This window comes from Thalia democratica, chromosome 4, assembly GCF_965202585.1.
Source record: "Thalia democratica chromosome 4, ktThaDemo2.hap1.1, whole genome shotgun sequence".
In the NCBI taxonomy this organism is placed as follows: domain Eukaryota; kingdom Metazoa; phylum Chordata; class Thaliacea; order Salpida; family Salpidae; genus Thalia; species Thalia democratica.
In genome coordinates, this window is record NC_139168.1 from 41,400,314 (window position 1) to 41,421,714 (window position 21,401).

The following is a 21,401-nucleotide window of genomic DNA, read 5'->3' on the forward strand; positions in this document are numbered from 1 at the left end:
CTCAGTCTAATCTTTAACAGATTTTAAACAACTTATAGAAAATTGGTTTTTTAATTAATTATATATATACAATTATATTGTAAATAAACAAAAAGTAGATTGTTCTTTAATTTTTTTATCCGCGTACTACAAGTTGTTTGTAATATGAAAAAGAATATTTCTTGAAAATTTGAAGTTAATGAAGGAGGAGATAGATTTTAAGTGAACTTTTTAAAATTCAAAGAAAATAGGCAATGAAGTTTTTTTATTTTATACGGTTGTAATGATTTTTTTCTACAAAACTAGTCATATGTCTAAAGTTAAATGAAATTTGTTTGTTCTATAAAGTGCATTTTATATAAATAGTCTAAGCTTTCAAATAAGAACTAATGTTAATATTGTAAAAAAAAGTTAGACTCCCTTTGGCCATAATAAATATGTTTTAATACTTTGCTCTTAATAATGTATTGATATTTTATCATTATTTTCAAACGAACGAGACTGTTTTAAATGGTACACAGCTGTAATTTATGCTTTAAATTTGTATAAAATTCTAATTACCTATTTGATACCTCTTTAGGCATTGTTGTACAAATTCGTGCAAACAAGTGGGGAGCAACTTCCACCACTTTTATACTCATCATACATAAGAATGCTCACTGGATTTGCAAGTTGCCAGCAAACTGCGCAAAAAATTTTTGATATGCTACTTTACAATTCTAACAATGGAGGTAAAAAATATTTTTTATAATTAATCATTTAAAACTACTTTGATGTCTGTTCGTATCCTAAGTAAAAGCATGTTTATTAAAAACAATTATATACATCTAGCCGATAGAGATTTTCTATAAAAGTTAATAAAAATAAATAACCACTATGACATTTGTATTATAACATTTAAATTTACTTCTAATTAATACATCAATGACATGCATTAAAAAGTCAATGTGTGTTCCATAAAATCTAGGTAAAAAAGCTCAATGAGAAAATGACTCTATGTATGGCGTCAAGTTTAAATACAAATGTGAATTTGTTATCATTAATTTTAGCTTTAAAATTTTAGCGTTTCCTGAATTTAAGGTCAGCATTTAAGGTGCGCAAAACAATTGTGTTTTTTTCAAACCCGTCGTTCTGTTTTGAGCTTCTGTCAATTTAAATATCGGCCTAATTTTGATCTGTCTTTATTATATACTTAAAAATACTTAACTTTGTTTAAAATATTTTATGAGCTTATTATTTTTAACATGGTGATTCACAATAAAAACTTTTTGATTTAGTGAGCAATGTGGTGACTCCAATAATTTTCAAGAGGCTGTTGCTTGTTTTATACAGTCGATTGAAGACACTGTGAATATTCGCCGTTAAAATATGTGTTTTGTACACTACTAATTAATTATCTCCCTAATTATTTTTAGTTTAAAAAGAGAATGCCAAGAAATATTTTTATTTAACTAGTTCTGAAATATAAGATATTATAAAAATAGTTGTGCAAATTAATTAAAATAAGCTAAAAGGTTTTGATGTTTTAATTCAACATACATATACAGGAATATTATTCCAACTACTTAAACTAAAGTAAGCGTTAAAATTTGTTGCATATACACTAATTGAGTTTTTACAAGTTATAAAACTAATATATATATTTTTTTGTTTATTAAGTTATGTAAATTCAGATTAATAAGTTATTATTAGTTATGTGGTAGTGTAATATCTAATACTTAATGCTGTAGACATAAGATTTTTTCGTTTTTTTTCTAAAGATATCTTTCTTGACAAAAATTTTTCATTAATCAAACATAGCTAATATCTGAGTAGTGATATTTTTTATAATTAAAGTTTTCTTAATGTGTTTAAAAATTAATTTATGGTCTATGATAAGTTTTGTTCTTATTTAATTTTTTAACACTAATCTTTATGCTTTTTAGACGAAAAAGGAGTCGTTTCTTGGAATGTCTTCTTTAGGTCTCTACATCTCTACTACGAAGAACTTCGTAAGCAACGCAATTTGAATAATGTTCGTTGTTTGCTAAAATAATCAAAATATATACCTAACATTATTTTTAAAGTTTTAACTAGTTATATATATTTGACAATTGTGCAGCTAAAATTTACAGTAACTAAAAACATTTTTAACTTTAAATATTCTCTGCGACAATTATACAATTTTTATTTTATATTATTTACAGAATGCACCACAACAAATAAGCTTATCAACCAGCAGAGTCATCCGACCTCACGAAGTTGAAGCATTGAGACAGTTCATGAAACTTATATCAAACATCTGCAAACAGGTTCGTTTATCAATCAAAACTAGATACATTTCTTTTACTTTAAGACTTAAAGGATTTAAATTAAGGATTACCTAGAATTACTTAAAGTTTAATATTGTAAGTATAATATTCTAATATAAAAAGTAATTCTAGGTAATCCTTAATTCAATTAATAACGGTAAAAAAATCTTAGACATAAGTAAAAGTTCAAAAATAGTTTTATTTAAATTGTACATGGTATGCAACTAATTTTTGTGATAAACTCGCTTACCTCTGTTTAAATTAAGCCAGTACTTTTATAACACCTATGTGTGTTGAATCAGGACGAGTTGTGTTGCAAACGTTTTTACGAAAACATCAATTGGCATATGGGACGAGTCATGTTTGGATTGCTGCAATGCTGCATTCCTATCACTCTAAAAGCTGATATACTTGGTGCTCTTGCCTCCTTAGCAGAAAATTCACCACATGAAATAGTTGATGGAATCCAACAGTGGACCGAAAGTAGTCAACTTCTCACTAATCAGTACAGTTAGTCAATTTGTTACGTATAATTGTAAATATTTTAATCTGAAATAGTGTAAACTGATTTAAATAAGCTTTTAATACATGTCAATATTATGTAAAAATAAGACAATAATTAAGAAAAGTAATTTATAATTACTAAATGAATAAAGTAGTTGTCATTTGAAATAAAATAGTTATGGCGTAACAGCTTCAGGACTTAAGTCTTCACTGGGAATGATAGAAGAGTTAGAAAATGTTGAATCTAAAGCAGAAGAGTTTCCACTGACTTCGAGCTTTCTTGATTACCTCCACAAAATACCACATTGCTTTGATCAAAATAACTCAGGGTTTGTAATTTATTTGTATTATCAAAACGCTTTACCATAAAAATGCTTCAAAAATTTATAAAGCAATTAAGTAAACTTAGATGAAAATAAAGTTTTATATTTATGTAATTATAACAAATTAAAAAAATCATATTTTAGTGTTTACGCTGGACAGTTTTTTTATCAATTAGTTTTTTATGTAGATGAAATGTTTTAAATTTAGTTCTTACAACCAAGCAAACTGTAAAACAAAATATTCTTAAACTAAAGTGTTAAATTGACTCTAAAAATACACTTGCTGTCTTAACTTTTAGTGCCTTAACAGAAACAGCATTAAAGCAAAAATAAAACAATTATTGTCCAGTTATATACTTTGTATTAATTATAGGTTTAAAATTTTACTTATGTTGTTGTTTCAAGCTAATCGGTTCAGCTTTTAAAAATATACTGTTAAGTAAGAGAGTATTGAACAGTATGTTTTTTTATTCAGAAATGAATTAGATTATCTTCATTACACTGTTGATGTCGTCTTTACCAAACTTTACAGTAGAAGTTATTTGAGAAGTGAAGAAAAATGGAAGGTATGTTTTGCGAAAACATATCTTCAAGTATTTTATATAAATACTTAAAGCAATAGTAGCTTTGGTTTCTTACCGTTTTGTTTGAAAATTATTAAAAAATATAAAAAATTTTTAAGTTTAAACTTTTTGCATTTTTGCTTGTGTTAAAAAACCATGCACAAAACAAAACTGTAACTAATTTTTTATTTGTTTACATTTAACTAAAGACTCCTGTTTTTAAAATAGAAGTGACTGTAGTTTTCTACATAATATACACTATAATACTTAATAAATAGACAAAACAATTATCCGAGTTGAAACTTTTAATCGTTGAAAAAAATAAATAAAAAGTAGTTTGAATATAGATTTTCAGAAAATAATAACTAGTGCAATTTATTAAATTTTCTTAATTACTTTCAGTAATCTTTATCTTTAAGGCATTCATTATCTACTTTTTAATCTTAATTTTCTAAAGGTTGCGGTAAAGTGTCTGAATGTATTTATTCGAATCCTTGATAGTGATATGATCACCACAGAAGTTAAAGATGTCACCAAAGCAACAGCATACAAGCTTTTAATGCATGTGCATACTCAAGGACCTTTCTTTAAGATGGTTAGTTTCCAAAATAAATTGTTCTATATAATTAGAGTATAATAATTTAATATCAATTGCATAACAAAGTGTTCGGACAGCAATTCTACAAGCTCAGCTTTTTTTCTTATGTGCTTATGATAAAGTTTATTATCTCCAAAATTTTAAATTTATTATAATTTTTAGATTTTTTAATAGCAACTTTGTTAATTAGAATTCGACTTATAAAAAAGTTAATACTTCGAAAAACTGGAATTGTTTGAATGTTGTCTGTATTTTTTATATAAGAAATTGGACAGCTTTGAATCATTTGAACATAGAATAAAGTTGGTTAAAAAAACCATAGAAAAACTGTTACAACTCTTTAAAAACGAAAACAACATTTTATTAAAGCATTTTCAATTCTGCTTATTCAAATAGAATAAAATGTTTTAACAAAACGAAAGATCTTTGAATCTATTGCTTTTGTTTTAAAGAGTTGAGACAACTTTTTTCTATGGTGTTTTATCCAATTTTATTGATGTTTTATATAAACTTTGCTGTAAAGTTTTTTTTGTGCAATTAACAATTAAGAAAAAAAAACTAAAAATTCATACTTAATATACTTAAAAAGCATAATAATTTAACAAATTATTAAATTATTTATTTATCAAGATAATGCTCATAATTGAAGATTGTGTAGAATACTTGTCGACGTACAATAAGAAGAGTAACATGAATGATCTTGTGAATGCTTGCTCGCTTTCCCTGCAGCTTTTACTTATCTCACTTCGGTTGTCTGTAAGTTTTGTTTAGTTGTGTAAATTGTACAACTAACTTAAGTAAATTATGATTTTTATATTTATATTCTATAAATTTCACCAACATTAGTTTTAAGATAAAAAAATTTTAAGCAACTTTTAGTTTTATGTAATATTAGTACAATTTTTTGCATACTTACATGAAAGTTTAAATTACTTGATTTGTATGCTAGTTTATAATTTTAGATTTTCTGAATATTTAAATTTGAGTACTCACAGTTTGAGTAAAACTATATAAAGGTAATGATTTTTACTGTAATTCAAAATTGATTGAAATGGTTTTTTTTCGTTAGATGATTAAAACCTCAAACCTAGATAAATTTCGAAATTTAATCGCGATAACACCTGAAATAACACACATTTTACAGGAAGAGTTTTTAGAAGTAGTCAGAGCAAACAACTCAGTCATGCTGAGCGGTTTAGATAAACTACTTTTGGGTGTAAGCCCTCAATCTGGAAAATCTGAACATATTCTTGCCATTATGAAGTAAGTTATTGTAGTTGAAGTAGTTTGGTATATTTATAAGGTTTTTAGTTTTAAGATTTATTTAGTAAAAACTGTTATAAAAATTTTTTTTAACAGATTAGTAGCTTTCAATACGGGACATCCGCAACTTGCTCACAAATCAATCCATCTCATATCTCACATGGCTTCCTCGTCACCTAGCAACCACCGCCAACTGACGACCGCACTGCTCACCTCTTCAAGTGACGTCACTCAGGGTTTTGTGGAAATACTGGATCAAACGTGTGATTCCATGACTAATTCATGTTAGATGCTGTTTTTATTAAATCTTAAGTAGCACAAAAATTAAAAGTTTTCTAGTTTTTATAGATATTAAGCGCTTGTCTTGTATTATGACCAAGGTTGTAAAATATTATCAGTTACAATAATAATATAAATAAAATTTTAAAAATGCTTGCTGTTATAAGTAAAAAAGTTATTTCAATATAAACTTTGTTTTTTTTTAATATCCCCGGACAATTTTTCAAACTTGTTTTTTTCTTCTACTATTAAAAAAAAGAGTTATTTAAACGTTTATAATAATATTTCTATATTATAGTCATTTTAAAACAATTAATTCTATAATATAGAAAGTTTTGACTATAAAGCGTAAACAATAACTCAGATATTATTATTAGGAAACTATTAATTTCAAATCATATTTTAGTTTGTTATTTTAGGCAATGGTAAAGTTGCAGATACTAGACTCATGAAATGTTTTCTGATACTGTTTACTTGGTAAAAATATTTATCGTTATTAAATAGAAAAAAAAACTCTATTTAAAACTACTTGTTTAAAAACAGCGGGACAAAGCTCAATACAGGAAGATGTACTGAGGTTGATTATACACGCTACTTTCCAACCTCATCCCAATATAGCTTTTATCTTGCTTGGTTTCGGAACTGACCCGACTCAAACTACATTGCAAGTTGGTTGATATTTTCATAGAACATATACCATAATATGTCGTTTTTTAATAGTTTTTTTTTGTGGAAGTAAGCTCATTAATTTTTGAAGTTATATTTAATTATTAGCAGTTTCATTTAAAGGAAAAAGTTTAGTCTAAAATGTTTGTATAGTTTACTTAAGCGAAAATAGTTTTATATTTTCTCATGCTATTTTCATATCTTTTATGTATTGTAACAATTAAAAATTAAGTTTTTAAAATTGTCATATACCAAGTTTAAACTTTAACAAGTTTGTCTAATATTTCGTTTATTATCTGTTGTACCTTCTTTATTCAAAATATATTAAAAAAACTTTAAAATTTTTAGCTTTGGAGACATGTACTTCTATAAATTTAAAGTAACCGAAACTAAGTATTGTAAATTTATATAACAGGATGCCGGTATGTTGGGATCGCGTAGAAATTGTCTTCACTCTATAATGAGCATTCTTATGAGCAATATTCAGAATAGTGCTTTGCATTTGGACGCTTGCCTCATCAAACTTTGTTATGATCTTTTGTACAAGTTGTGTTACAATCCGGTTACTTCAAGTGCTGTTCTCAGGTTCCTTAATTTACATTTGTATACAACTTTAACCATGGATAAAATCATAATCTGGTTATATTACTTATTTTTTAAAACATTGCGTTTAAGTAAAGTAAAATCTTATATTTTGTAAGACGTATTAAACTAGACTTTAGTCTAAATTAGGGGTGGTCAACGTTTTTCAGTCATCAGGCCGGATCCGGAAAAATTAAGTCTTTTGCGGGCCGGAGCATTCGAGTTAGTGATTTACCGGATCCAGTATCTGGATCCGGCCGAAAAATGACTTTTTAGATCCGAATCTAACTGGATTCTAATTTAAAGTCAAGACCGAGTCCGGTCGGATTTTTATTTAAATAAAAGTTTTGGATCCGGACGGAATCAAATTTTATGGATACAGTTGATCACTTTTTTGAATCCTTCAAATTTACAAAATTTTCTCAAGTCTGACAACTTAAGATGTAGATTGAGACATGTCAGATGTTTAAATAATGTCTATAATTAGAATTGACATTATAATTTGAAAAGGTGCGTATGTAAAATATCTTACTTAAAAAAACTATTTGCTTGGGGTAATTTGGCAAAAAAATATTTTAATTAAGGTAGAAGAACACGAAATATTAGGACAAACTGGTGTATTTATTAGTACACATTAATTTATAAAGTCATTTTTTAGCATATTTTAAAGTCAAATTCTTACAGTTTTGTTTTGTATAAGTATTATTATGATTTTTTCATTGAGTTTTTGTTGACATTTGTCTTAAATTGGAAAAAAAAAGATTTTTTAAACAGTTCTTAATTCAACTTAGATAAATTTTTACAATTTTTTTTTAGATAGTTATTAAATCCGTTTAAATTTTGACTGTTATGTTAACTTAACACAAATTAGATTTTGAAACCTTCAGCGACTTTGAGTTTTATTAATGTTTTGTTGACTCTTGGCTTAAAACCACAATTCTAGACAATATTTAATTTCTTTTAGATAAATTTCAAGGTATAAATATTTTATTATTATTTTTTTAAAGAAAAGGTATAAATATTTTATTATTATTTTTTTTAAAGAAAAGCTCTGGATTCAGTTTTTTTTTATTTTGACTCATTATATTAATTCAATCTTTTTTTTTTTAACAACTAGTACCAATTTTACCTAATTATACTCTGATATGCTTGAATTTTCGAATATGCAACATTTTTGTTTTTGTTTATATTCTTCACGCATGAATAAGTTTTTAAACAACAGTATAATTAACTAACATTGTTACATGCAGTTTCATATTTTATTTTTGCTTGAAAAGGTCGCAATCTCTTGCCACCGAAACCGGTCGCGAAAAAAATATAAAATTTGCATAAATCTATTTATAAGTATTATTAAAAGTTTTATAAAAATTTTTTAATATTGAACCTTTGCGGGCCTGACACATCGCTCGCGGGCCGGTCATTTTCATTTGCGGGCCGCATCCCATTAAAGTTTAAAAAACGGTCGAGGGCCGGTCATTTTCACTCTGCGGGCCGGATCCGGCCCGCGGGCCGTACGTTGCTCACCCCTAGTCTAAATGAATCCAATACCTTTTCTATTTTACTCATATTTAGTTATAATTCATATCATAACTATCCTTAAGCTTGAGAGGGGTCTAAGCTTTTTATTAAAAAGTTTAGGATACTAGTTTATTAGATCCAGTTGATCACTAGTTTTGTTTAAGGGCATACGGGGGGAGGGGGTAAAAGCTTTTTTTTAAATTAATACTGGCTTTTATATGATAATTAAAGTTTAGCATATAAATAAACTTTTGTAAACTATAATATTTTAAATAATTTTTTGAGATGTAGTGATTTTTGTAAAAAGTTTCCGATACAAACGTATGAAACGCAATTTTTTATTGTTAATTTTTATTTAGTTTTAAAATTCGCTAAATATATCTACTTTTTTTTTAGCTGGATACCTTAAGTTTTTAGAAAACATTACCTAAATATTTTAAAAATAAAAACAGGTTTGCCACACCTTTTGCTTTAAATTGATTAGAAAGAAATAAAAATAATAGTCATACTTTTTAATTTGATGCTTTATGTTTTAATTTATGAAATTTTGGTATTAAAAGTTATGTATAATTTTTTTTACAGATATGTACGTTCTTCGTATGATTTTTTCTACAAACATTTACAAGCTATGCCATTTGAAATTAAAGGTTTGTTTGTATTAAGTCTACTAACTACAATAATTAAAATAAATACGTAAAATTCAGTAAACTGATTTACTAGCTGTTCAGTGTTGTATGGTATTTTAAAACATACAGTATTAATAAAAGTTATTCTAAAGTTTAAAATTATTATATACAAGCAATATTTTAGCCGACTAAACTAAATTATAGTATAAGTATTTCCAAATAAAATTTTAATTACATTAAATTTAAGGACTAAATTAGTGCTATATATGATCTTTACATAAAATAAATGATTATTTAATTCTCAAATATTTTTTTTAAGTTGTCTACTTATTTTTTAAAAATATTTGATGTCGCTTTAATTGATTTTTATAGATGATAATCAAGCAAACGAGGTGCTGCTTCAGCAGACATTTCTTATGAAATCCGTTGCATTGGAAATCTTTAACTTGCTGAAAAATCAACTACGCGGTAACGCTGAGAGGTTGATTCAAGTGAGTAGCTGTTGTATTTACAAAATTATATCTTTGAGGGATCTAGATCAGGGATCGGTAGGCTAATGGTCCTCGTGGGCCAAATTTTAAGCTTCAAAATTTTCGCGGGCCACAGTTTTAGTTTTAGTATTTTTGTTTTGTTTTAGTTTTAATCACTTTTAGCTACACATATAATGCCTATTGAAATTTTCATCACTTTTTAGTCTAAAATTTAACATTGACTGAAATACCTTAGTCATAATACATAAGTTTACTTAACTTTAGACTTTTTATCACAATTTAATTTTGTAAGGTTTCCACTTAACTCTGTAAAAGTATTAGTGAGCCTAAATAAGCTATGATTCTGTGTTTGAAAAAAATGTACTAGATAAACAACAACTAAACTATAATAACAAACACAGTGATGCAACAAATAATTATATTAAAAAAAAAGGTTTTCATTTATTTTTCTACTTCGGATTCATAAAGTGTACTTTTTTTTTCTTTCCTGGTCAAACTTTAAAAAAATTCAAATAAGTCTGTAATAGCTATGTTGGTCAGAGAGGCTTGACCATAATACAAAATACTTTAGAAATGAAACGTTTTTCAAATTGTTTGAAATAAGTCATCGGTCTAACTACACAGTAAAAGTTTTTTTTTACAAAAAAACTACAGAAAAAAAGTTGGTATAATAAATAAAAATAGACACTTAGTTATATCTATAAAAGAAACTAATTTATTTTTGTGGTTTTTTTTTTCAATGTGGTTTTTCTTATATAACTAGAGTATTTTTTATTGTTTAGAAGTCATGACATATGCCATTGAATTTGATATTTTAAATAAAGAATACATTAGATAGGTAATTGCAAATAATAACACTTGTGTATATTAATGTGTAATGTATAAGAATTAACTTAATTTAAAAAGAAATATAAAAGAATGTATTCTTAATACAGGACTGTTTTATCTTATGTCTAATTATTTTTGTGTTTTATATGTCTATGTGCTCATTTAAACATAATAGATATAGATAGCGATATACATCTATATCTAAAAAAAAGTGCTTAAACTAAATTTTACCTAAATTAAATAAAAGTTAAAAATCTGAAAATGAGTATCTGTGCACATTTGTGTGTATTGGAATTAATTTAATGTGCACAAAAAGTTTTTTTAGATAAAAAAAAAAATAAAACCAAAAATTTCAAAATAAATAAAAAATTTTACCTTATGTTTTATTGATATAGTATTTAAATTTTTTCTGTGTACACTTAAGTTTAATGTATAGTGATAAAACATCTGTAATGATACTTAGTTATAAACTACACATTTAAAAATACCTAACTTATACAGATATGATATTTTAGTTAATTACTGTGTATTTCTTTTGTACACAACGGAAAACATTTATATTTACTTTTTTTTTAGCATTTCAATGCTAGCTAACTAAATTAAAGTACTTTTAAATTCTTGTTTTGGTTCAGTTGTTGCTATTATAAAAATGAAGTTATTCTCTGAAAGAAGAAAAAACATTGCTAGAATGCTAGTCTGTCTTTTTGCAGTTTTAAGTCTTAGCAGCAAATGTTTTTAAATATATCCAAATACTTAAAAAGAAGTTAATCAAATACAGCATTTTTACAGAAAAAAAAAAGTTAAATAATTTTTTTTATTGACGGGCCACATTTACATGCTCGCGGGCCGCAGTCTGCGACCCCTGATTTAGAATATAAGATTACGGTATTTAAAACAATTGATTAAATACTTGCCGTTTTGATAACATCCGAGTCAAAATTATTTACAAAGTTTTTATTTTGATAAAATAAAGTTATTACAACGTTTTGATAACTTAATAACTATTTTTTTACATAAAAGTCGCATTACGTGCAGGTAGAAAAGTGTTAATGTTTTTTGTCTGTTTTTTATTTAATTAAGACAGGTAAACTTATATTTGTTGTTTACATTATAGCTCCTCTTTAACACTAGCAATGGGAAGCTAACGATAAATAGCAGGATGGAAAATTCTAATATGACATCATATTTCAACAACACAACATGGATGACAAAGTCAAGACTAGAGCAATCAGTGTTGGATAACTCATCTTCGTTTCTTGATGCAACTAGCAATAATCAAAAACAGATGATGAATTTTTTGAAGATAATGGATAATATTTCTTTTGACAAAGTGAGTTATATACTATAATTGAAATATTACTTTGATAGCTGTCAAACTTAGTCTTTTTATTTTATAGAAAATCACCAACTTTTAAAAATATTTATATTAAATCATTTGAGATTAAGGACTTTTTTTTATATTGCTTTTGCTTTTTTTATTATTCCAAAGAAAACATGACTATTTGATGATTTTTGATAAAAAAATAAACTGCAGTTTATAAAGTTTTTTATGTCTTTTCAGCACTCGTTAAATTTATTTTATTTAGAGTGTTTTTTTTTGTGTAATAATGTGAAAACTATAAAATAACAATGCTAGTATATTAATTCAGATGCATGCTGAAACACTTCAATTAGAACAATTTATTCCATCTGTAGTTGAACAAGCAATTAGTAAATGTGAAACTAAATCAGCACTAGATGACGGTTTGCCTTACTGTGATATAAAGGTACACATATCTATTTAAATATAAACTCGATGGTTTCTAAAATCTTGTTTAAGACCATAAATGTTGATCTTATTTTATACAGTCTTTTCTAAGCTTCAAGATGCTTTTTATCGTTTTAAAAAATTCGAATTATTTTTTGAGATATGACCAGTCAAAGTCGGGCCGCATAACAGGTTCCCTATGAGAAGGGAAAACTAAAACAGCGAAAAAAGACTATTTTATTCAAAATCTATCTCCTCCTTCATTTTTCAAGCAATTTTCTTCAAACTTTCACAGATTAATCTTTATACAATAACAAAAAAGGTTACTTTGAAATTTAAAAAAATATTTGAAAAAATTTTTTTTTTTTGAAAAAAAAAACACTTTTTATTTTAATATTTGTGATAAAATTTTTATTTTTAAAATTAGTAATATTCTAAAGTTCCGTTTTTTCCTTTTAATATAAGGAACATTTCCTGAAAATTTGTAGAAGATTGCTTGAAAAATGAAGGAGGAGATAGATTTCTAGTGAATTTTAAAATTTCCGAGAAAATTGACCCCAAAAAATTTGCGGTCCATACGTTTGTATCGGAAACTTTTTACAAAAAATAAAATATCTCAAAAGTTAAATGATTTTTTTGAATTTTATAAAAACCGGCTTGTAGTTTGTATTTAAATCTTTCATATAAAAGCCAAAGTTATTTTTTTTTAAAGTGTTTTACCCCCTATGGCCTTAAGTTTTATGTGTATAAGTTTCTCAAAAATAAGTTATTATAATTCAACAAAACAAATAGTATAAAATTTTATTTTTGTTCAATCAGAAACTTCATGCAATATTGGAGTCAAACGTTAGCACAATAAAACACACTGATGATCTCAATAGAAAAACTATGGCACAGCAAGATGTTGAGGTATTTTTTAACTTATCTAATAATTTTATCACTCCTGAAACGAGGCAGTATAAATAAAGTTTGAATATTCACCTCGCGTACAAAAACAGTTGTTTTGATTTTCCAATGGGCTCTGCTTGTTTGGATCTCTAAAATTTAATGCTGTATTTTACAAAATTTTATGATAATAAAACTAAGATTTGTTATCATCTTCATATATAAAGAACTAAACTTTTTGGATGATTGTTAGTTTAATAACAATTTTTGATTAGTTTTTGTTCTGATAAATTCTGTTTCGAGCAATTTAATGTCATGATGAAACTTACTAAAGTCAAAAAAAAAAATTCAAAATTGTAAAGTTTAGACACACTGTTCTATATTTTTTCGAATAAATATAAAAATGTTTTTTTTTTACAAATTGTAATATCTTTAGAATTTGAGGTAGTTTATTAAAGTAAAAAGAGTCTGATATACTTTAAATAAAACACTTCAAAAAATATAATAAAAAATCTTTTTGAAGTTCAAAATCAGTTTACAACAATTTCATTAAAAATTTTAAGTCTAGACAAAATGTATTGTAATATAAAAAACAGGTGATTTTGAAAAGTGTTGTAGAGCGAAACCACGTCAGAGAAACGATCTACGCCAAGCTTTCATATCTCAATGCTTGGAAGGAAATTTTAGAAATATCTATACAAGCCAACAATAACAACGATCTCTTAATGACTAAAGAACAGTTTGAACAAGTATGTATTTTTTCAAAGCTAGAAAATTTAAAAAAATATGAAAATTGACAAATGGATTTTTTCTATTGTTTACAGCATTAATAAGTATAGTAGAGGTTTTAACATAGTTCTAATAATTTACGCTCTTTTAACAGATGTTGTTAAGCGTAGGAACGACAATTGTTGGGAAAATGCAGAAGGCAATTACCACGGGAAATATTGACAGTGAACTGCTATCTGTCTTCGCCACTTCCCTTCTGGCCATTTTTACTTCATTTAACAGTCTGTACGGGTAAGGTCTTGAATATTTTGTATAATATCTTAGGTGGGAGCCAATCATTTCTAACCCGCTATCATTTCTAACCCGATCACTTCTAACCCGATCACTTCTAACCCGATCACTTCTAACCCGATCATTTCTAACCCGATCACTTCTAACCCGATCACTTCTAACCCGATCACTTCTAACCCGATCACTTCTAACCCGATCATTTCTAACCCGATCATAACTAACCCGATCACTTCTAACCCGATCATTTCTAACCCGATCACTTCTAACCCGATCACTTCTAACCCGATCATTTCTAACCCGATCACTTCTAACCCGATCATTTCTAACCCGATCACTTCTAACCTGATCACTTCTAACCCGATCACTTCTAACCCGATCAATTCTAACCCGATCATTTCAAACCCGATCATTTCTAACCCGATCACTTCTAACCCGATCATTTCTAACAAGATCATTTCTAACCCGCTCACTTCTAACCCAATTTAACCTGATCATTTCTAACCCAATCATTTCTAACCCGATCACTTCTAACCCGATCATTTCTAACCCGATCGCTTCTTACCCATTTTACTTATGTCACGTTTTAATTTTTTTATCTGGATTTCATACAAAAACAAACTAGTCTGTATGAAGTTATTAAAAAAATAAAAAAAAAAAAAAAATTTATTACTTTAAAACATAATGATTTAAATGTGTTACGTAAATTTAATATAAATTTTAACTTTAGTATTACCTTAACATAATCTTAATATATTTTTATTACCTCATTATTTTTTTTTTTTACCTATACATAATTTTAGTTTTTTTCAATTATTTTTTTGTTTTTTCAATGCACTTTAAGAGACCTTTTTTGTTAATCATATACAATTTACTAAATTGTTTAATTTAAAGTATTTTGAACTCTATTTGTAAGTTTTTAAAATAGGCAGTGATAATTATATTTTAATTGGATTTTATTGTAATTAACGTGACTACAATAGTTTTAACATTAGCAAGTTTTAAAAAGTAAACTCTTACAATTGTAATATTCAGTTACAAAAACTTTTATATTACGGTTTAAAAACTACATTGAAAGTCTGATGTATGTTTTATTATTGCTTACTAAAGTATTAACCTTTTATAGTAGGGTAGTTTTAAGTTTCATCTTAATAACTTATACATATTGTTATGCAACTTGCATAGGCCTATTAAGATAATTGAATTCAAACAAATATTAGGAAAAGTTAAAAACTTTTGTTTTATTAAGTGGAAAAGCCTTATTTTTAATAGAAACTAGCTATTAAAACAGTTACTTAATATAACTAAACCGCAAAAGTTGTTATGTCGATTGACCGTCTAGATTTCACATCATTAATAAATTCCTACTTAGTTTTAGAACAAAAAAAAAGTTTAACACTAATAGTTAAAAAGACAAGTTTGTTTGTATAAAAAGTTCGAGGGTAATTAAATCTCGCTTATGTTTTAATTGCGACTTAAATTAGTACTTTAATTGACAAAAATTTCTTTAAAATTACTTTGTTATAAGCAGTTAAAATAACGAAAGTAAAACCAAAATAAGTATTAAAAATAAAACATTTTGAAATAAAATAATAAATTAACTATAGTTAAATTAAGTATAATTAGGAGCAGAATTTTATAAAAACTCCATTAAGTTCTTTGTTTCTTTTAATCAAATTTTTTTCCAGACGATTATTACACAAAACATATTTATATTTTATTAATTACTTTAAAGCCAGCTTGCAGTCTATTGACTTTATTCTCGGTGGTTTTTTGCACCTCTAAATTTCTATAAATATGATAAGTTTTTTCTTTATTAAAAATTGAAACCTATATTGTACGTTTCACAATACAAAATAGTTTTATTATTTTGTTATAAGTTTTTAAGTTATATAGTTTACTCTAATAATTTATACTTACATTTCATATCAATGATCGCTAAAAAATCTAAAGTTTTTGTGTTTTTGAAAACCTGTAAAACAATAATTTTTAATAGATATCAATAAAATTATTTTAGAAATATTTACTAATAATCGTGAGAATAATCGTGTTTTTGCTATTTTAAATTTTGAAAACTTTTAAATTTTTATGAAAAATGTAAATTTATATGCCCTACATAAACTTTATTTCAAAAGAAAAAGAAAAATGCGTAATAATAAGTTTTCGAAACTAAACTTTCATAGTTAAGATTTTTATAATTAATTATAACTTAATTACAGTTAATCTTTATATACAATTTACCAGTTGATTCAAGAATTAAAATTAAATCAAAGTTCGAGTAAAAGACAAGTTCTGAGTATTTAAAAACCTTCTACCTCTACTTTTGGCTTTGTATTAAACAGTAAACACTTTCGTTTAAAGAACTTAGAATTTAATGATTTTAATTTTAAATGAAACTACCATTCTAATTATAATTACTAAATTTTATTAACTGTATTAGTTAAAGTTTCATAAACGCTGATATTAATATTTTCAAAAAGTTGTATTTCATATAAATTCTCCCTGAATTTGGAGGCAAATTAGTAATCTGGTTTCTACACTTTAAAATATATATTAACCATATAGAATCATTTCAAAAGAAAGTACAGAATAGACTTTAACCGCTGCGATACTCATTATATTTCTTACATTGACGACTATCAAAACTTAATATTTAATCCTTAGAATACAAAAGACTTATACTTTTCCTAATGCTGTTTAAAAATAATTTACTGCACTTAATCAAAAATCCGATTTTAAATCTTATTGTCAAAACAATAAATAAACCAATTAATATTAACAATTTAATTCTAAAAAAAGCTATCTGAATATTAGGTTTATTTTTAACAAAATAAACTAAACTTCACAAAAAAAAAATTTTGTTGAGATTATTTTGTTTTTAAAACAAATCCTTATCTTAAATAAAAAGTAATATATTAATACAGATCCGCTAAATAAACTTCGGGTTAGATATGATCGGGTTAGAAACGATCGGGTTAGAAATGATCGGGTTAGAAATGATCGGGTTAGAAATGATCGGTATTAATTGGGTTAGAAGTGATAGGTTTAGAAATGATCTTGTTAGAAATGATTGTGTTAGAAGTGATCGGGTTAGAATTGATCGGGTTAGAAATGATCAGGTTAGAAGTGATCGGGTTAGAATTGATCGGGTTAGAAATGATAAGGTTAGAAATGATCGGGTTAGAAGTGATCGGGTTAAAAGTGATCGGGTTAGAAGTGATCAGGTTAGAAATGATCGGGTTAGAAATGATCGGATTAGAAGTGATCGGGTTAGAAATGATCGGGTTAGAAGTGATCGGGTTAGAAGTGATCGGATTAGAAGTGATCAGGTTAGAAGTGATCGGGTTAGAAATGATCGGGTTAGAAATGATCGGGTTAGAAGTGATCGGGTTAGAAATGATCAGGTTAGAAATGATAGCGAGTTAGAAATGATAGTAAACCATCTTAGGTACAGGCTCAATGCTAACTTCTAAAACTGTTTATTTTTTTAATTAATGTTGCAAATAGTGATTTTAATAGAAGTATCTCCACCTAATATTGCTTTTATTTTGTATAAACTAGTTTTCCGGAACTACTCTTTATTTGATTTTTCTATTTAAAACCAAAAGTACTTTCAAATATTTCTATTAATTTTAGGGGTACCGATCCAGAACAAACAACTCTGAAGCCAAGTGTACTTTCGTCGTTAAAGGTATTCCTTTTTCGATTGGTTTAATTATTTTACTTATTGAATTTTTTTACGAAGGTAACTTTAAGAAAATATTGTTCAAATATTTCGATATAAAAGTTGTTAAAGAACAATTGAACAAATTAATTTTTAATGTTGTACTTTTTTTTTTCAAATGTTTATTGTTAAATAAATTAAATCGGCAGTTTGACGTTAAAAATTATTTCAACTGACTAGAACAATCCAATGTTACTATGTGATACATATCAAGCAAGAACTATTTTAAAATACTAGTGAGCGTTTAAAGGGTATTTATTTTTAAAGTACATGTAGCAAATTTGTACAATTTTTATTGCTTTGGTATTTATATAAGTCATTAGCTTATTGAAAAAAACATCCAAAATATGTTGAACTGACTCAAAAATAGAAAATATGGTATGTATACTACATGGTAAAAGCAAAAACTGTTTAGGTTTGTTTTTTTGATAAAAATAGCTAATTTAAAACAAATTAGTTGATTTAAGTATTATTTTTAATTAAAAAACCTATTCTTGTTTCTAAAAAGTGAACAAAAATTATGCTGCAGACAATCATGGAAGGAACTGTAAGATGGATGTCAAGTGAAAATACAAGAGAATCCACAAGAATCTACTTGTACGCAGCATTGCTTTCTTATCTTCAACTTTGCGCTTATAACTGCACTGACGAAAATCTAAACAGTGAATTTCATTTAATCTTATTTTATTAACAAATAACAAATCTTGATATCAAAATAACAAACTTTAAAGAAATTTGTTATTTTAATTCGACCTATAAAATGAGTAATTTTATTCTGTTAAAGTACTGCTTATAGTTATTTTTTATGTTTGATAACACTTAAATCTCGTACCTAATTTTAGAAATAAAATGTTTTTACTTTTTCAAAACTATTAATCATACAGCCAATTCTTTAAGCTTTAGCTAATGTGTTTAATCAGGGTATTCATAGTTTCGGACGTACATCAAGGTACTGAAATTAAAAAAAAATAAAAAATAAAACAGGTACACGTACAGACGAAGTTACAATGTTAGACAACACTTTAGACAACAATTATGTAACTCAAATGGATTCTAAACAATTACGTACAAAGGCATGTGACTTTATTAACCAATCATTAATTACTTTGCTATGTAAAGACGGTTCCACTGGTGAGATTTTTGTAATATTATTATCAAAAGTAAGATTATTTCATAAATCAGACTAGAATGTTTAAATAAATTGTTGTAAAATAAAAGTCTACATCATATTCATAGCACGTTTTTTATTTATTGCTAAAATTTCCAAGTTATATGGTACATAAATGCATAGTTTTTTTTTGGTGTGTAATGTTGTTATAGTTCAAGTATTAATTTTATTTTATTAGAATAAAAAAAACTAGTAAATATTTTAAGAATTATCGCAGAACTTTGTTGGTTGTTTTTAAATAAGTTTTTATTTATAAGTGTATTTTTATTAAATCGTTTTTTAAGTCTTAATATAGCGGTTGGGAATTTTTCCAATCTGCAGGCCAGATATTTTTTTTTGCTGGCTAGACTTCTTAAAATAATTCTTAAAAGCAGCGTAATTAAATAAAAATAGTAATGTTATTGTTACTCATAAAAAAATTTTAATAGCCTAATTTTATGTAATAACTACAAATCAAATTATACTATTTTTGAAAAAAGTTAAGAACATAATTATTGATTAAAAATGTTTTTTGTTGTCAAGATATTTTGTTGGCTGGCCGGATCTGGCCCGTGGGTTGGTTAATCGTTAGTAACCCCTATTCTAGTATTTAGTAATATAATAAGTTAAATAAGCCACAAAAAATGGTACTTTATACAATGAATGATAAATTGGCTGCAAGGGCCTGTGTATAATTTGGTAAATTATACACAGGCCCTTGCAGTTTTTATCTTAGTTTAGCTATAGTTATCCTAAAATTGTCAAAACAGTTATTTACTTTAAATTGTAGGTAATATAGTTTGTCGCACTTTATCCTTCGCTTGCATGGATGCTATTGTCCAGTTGAATCACAGAAATTGGCTCCAGTTTGTTCACAGAAATGGATACCTCACACACATATGTAAAAGGTACTTTTTATATTTTAAACGTTGACTCTTGCAATTACCATTTTGTTATATGTTTTTGGTCTAATTTAAATTGTTGACTTATTTCATAAGTAAGGGCAATTACCTTTTTTTGATCGTTTTTTAATCACATTTTGTTAATAAACACTTTTACTTGTGTAAATCATTATAGTTCAGCTGTAAGTGTTTTTCTACAGCATAATTGATGCGGATGAATATATATGTTTGGAGCTTTCTCCATCACCACAGCACATGTACGTCTTCGAACAACAAATGTCCCTTCTAAGCTCCATTGCATCAACACCTAGTGGCGCTAAAGAGATGCTTCAGTCCGGAGTGCTTGTTATTTTGTCGGAATGCAAATTTCTGCAATCAAGACTTTTCATTACTTCAGGTCAGAAAATAATGATGTGCTAGAAAATTATAATTATAAATTATAGTTTAAAACTTATTGGAAAAATAAAAGTTACAATTACAAATAATTTTTAATTTAGTTGACATTAAACAATAAAACATCTCATGTGTTTTTCATTTTACTTATACTTTTTTTTTTATAAATTAACTGATGCAATATTTTTTAGACAAAAGTAAATTGGAAAGTTATAGAAAATTGGTTTTTCCATGTTTGAAGTTTTGTGCCTCGCTACTTAGTTCTCTTGGTAAGACTCTTAACTGTTATTAGATTGAAAAGTTCAATTTTCATTTTAATCAATTATTTAAACATTTCTAGGAGGAAGACAACACGAAGACTGTAGTTTGAGCGTATTGAAGTTTTTGCTTTCCCACAGAGAATGCCTTATTGATTATGTGCTTGACAATGAAATTGACTGTACTAATATACAGGTTGATTGTCAGATTTAATGTTTGCAACTGTTGTAATTGTTATAACTTAAATATAAGTAGTGTATCTTTTCATTAACGCTGATTTTGCAGTGTTATTTTTATCAAGCTGTTTTTGATTATATCTGACCAAAGTATGTTTTAATTTAGCAATTAGAAGAATGGAAGCTTGTCACTGGAATTTTGTGCCAAATGCCGACCACAAATAAACTTAATAAGTTAACAGATGAACAAATTGTTTGCGAACTATCCGTTATTCTCAACAGAATTCAGGTTAGTTTGTTTGGTCGATTGTATGTTTATATTTGACTTAACAAAATTTGCAGGTTATAACAAGTTGGGAGACATTTGTTTAGAATGTATTTACCTTTAAGGGCATAGGGGGGGGGGGGGGCGAAAATAGATTATTTCACTAAAAATCTATCTCCTCCTACGTTTTTTGAGATAACTACCTCAAACTTTTAGGAAATGTTCCTTGCAGTATTTAGAAAATTCTGTCGGAACAGAATTTAAAAAAATTGAAAAATAAAAATTTTATAACAAAAAAACAAAAAAAAAAAAGTTTTTTTGTTTAATTTTTATATAAAATTTTTATTTTTTAATTTTTAAAAAAATCCTTCCGACA

The 21,401-nt window shown here is 26.4% G+C and overlaps 1 protein-coding gene across 1 annotated transcript in view; it reads left to right on the forward strand.

Annotated features, from left to right (window-relative positions):
• LOC145833811 (nuclear pore complex protein Nup205-like) overlaps positions 1 to 21,401 on the forward strand; it is a 38,003-nt gene that overhangs the window by 11,721 nt on the left and 4,881 nt on the right. Inside the window, exons 11-37 of the mRNA XM_082941000.1 lie at positions 560 to 710; positions 1,905 to 1,993; positions 2,166 to 2,270; positions 2,573 to 2,780; positions 2,965 to 3,103; positions 3,573 to 3,663; positions 4,118 to 4,255; positions 4,889 to 5,014; positions 5,403 to 5,521; positions 5,618 to 5,805; positions 6,344 to 6,468; positions 6,882 to 7,051; positions 9,149 to 9,213; positions 9,565 to 9,683; positions 11,626 to 11,841; positions 12,161 to 12,277; positions 13,078 to 13,167; positions 13,740 to 13,892; positions 14,027 to 14,163; positions 17,797 to 17,851; positions 18,414 to 18,546; positions 18,869 to 19,015; positions 19,822 to 19,939; positions 20,134 to 20,330; positions 20,518 to 20,595; positions 20,667 to 20,779; positions 20,927 to 21,049. Coding sequence (XP_082797126.1) covers positions 560 to 710; positions 1,905 to 1,993; positions 2,166 to 2,270; positions 2,573 to 2,780; positions 2,965 to 3,103; positions 3,573 to 3,663; positions 4,118 to 4,255; positions 4,889 to 5,014; positions 5,403 to 5,521; positions 5,618 to 5,805; positions 6,344 to 6,468; positions 6,882 to 7,051; positions 9,149 to 9,213; positions 9,565 to 9,683; positions 11,626 to 11,841; positions 12,161 to 12,277; positions 13,078 to 13,167; positions 13,740 to 13,892; positions 14,027 to 14,163; positions 17,797 to 17,851; positions 18,414 to 18,546; positions 18,869 to 19,015; positions 19,822 to 19,939; positions 20,134 to 20,330; positions 20,518 to 20,595; positions 20,667 to 20,779; positions 20,927 to 21,049 — 3,510 coding nt within the window. The remainder of the gene's footprint in view (positions 1 to 559; positions 711 to 1,904; positions 1,994 to 2,165; positions 2,271 to 2,572; positions 2,781 to 2,964; positions 3,104 to 3,572; positions 3,664 to 4,117; positions 4,256 to 4,888; positions 5,015 to 5,402; positions 5,522 to 5,617; positions 5,806 to 6,343; positions 6,469 to 6,881; positions 7,052 to 9,148; positions 9,214 to 9,564; positions 9,684 to 11,625; positions 11,842 to 12,160; positions 12,278 to 13,077; positions 13,168 to 13,739; positions 13,893 to 14,026; positions 14,164 to 17,796; positions 17,852 to 18,413; positions 18,547 to 18,868; positions 19,016 to 19,821; positions 19,940 to 20,133; positions 20,331 to 20,517; positions 20,596 to 20,666; positions 20,780 to 20,926; positions 21,050 to 21,401) is intronic.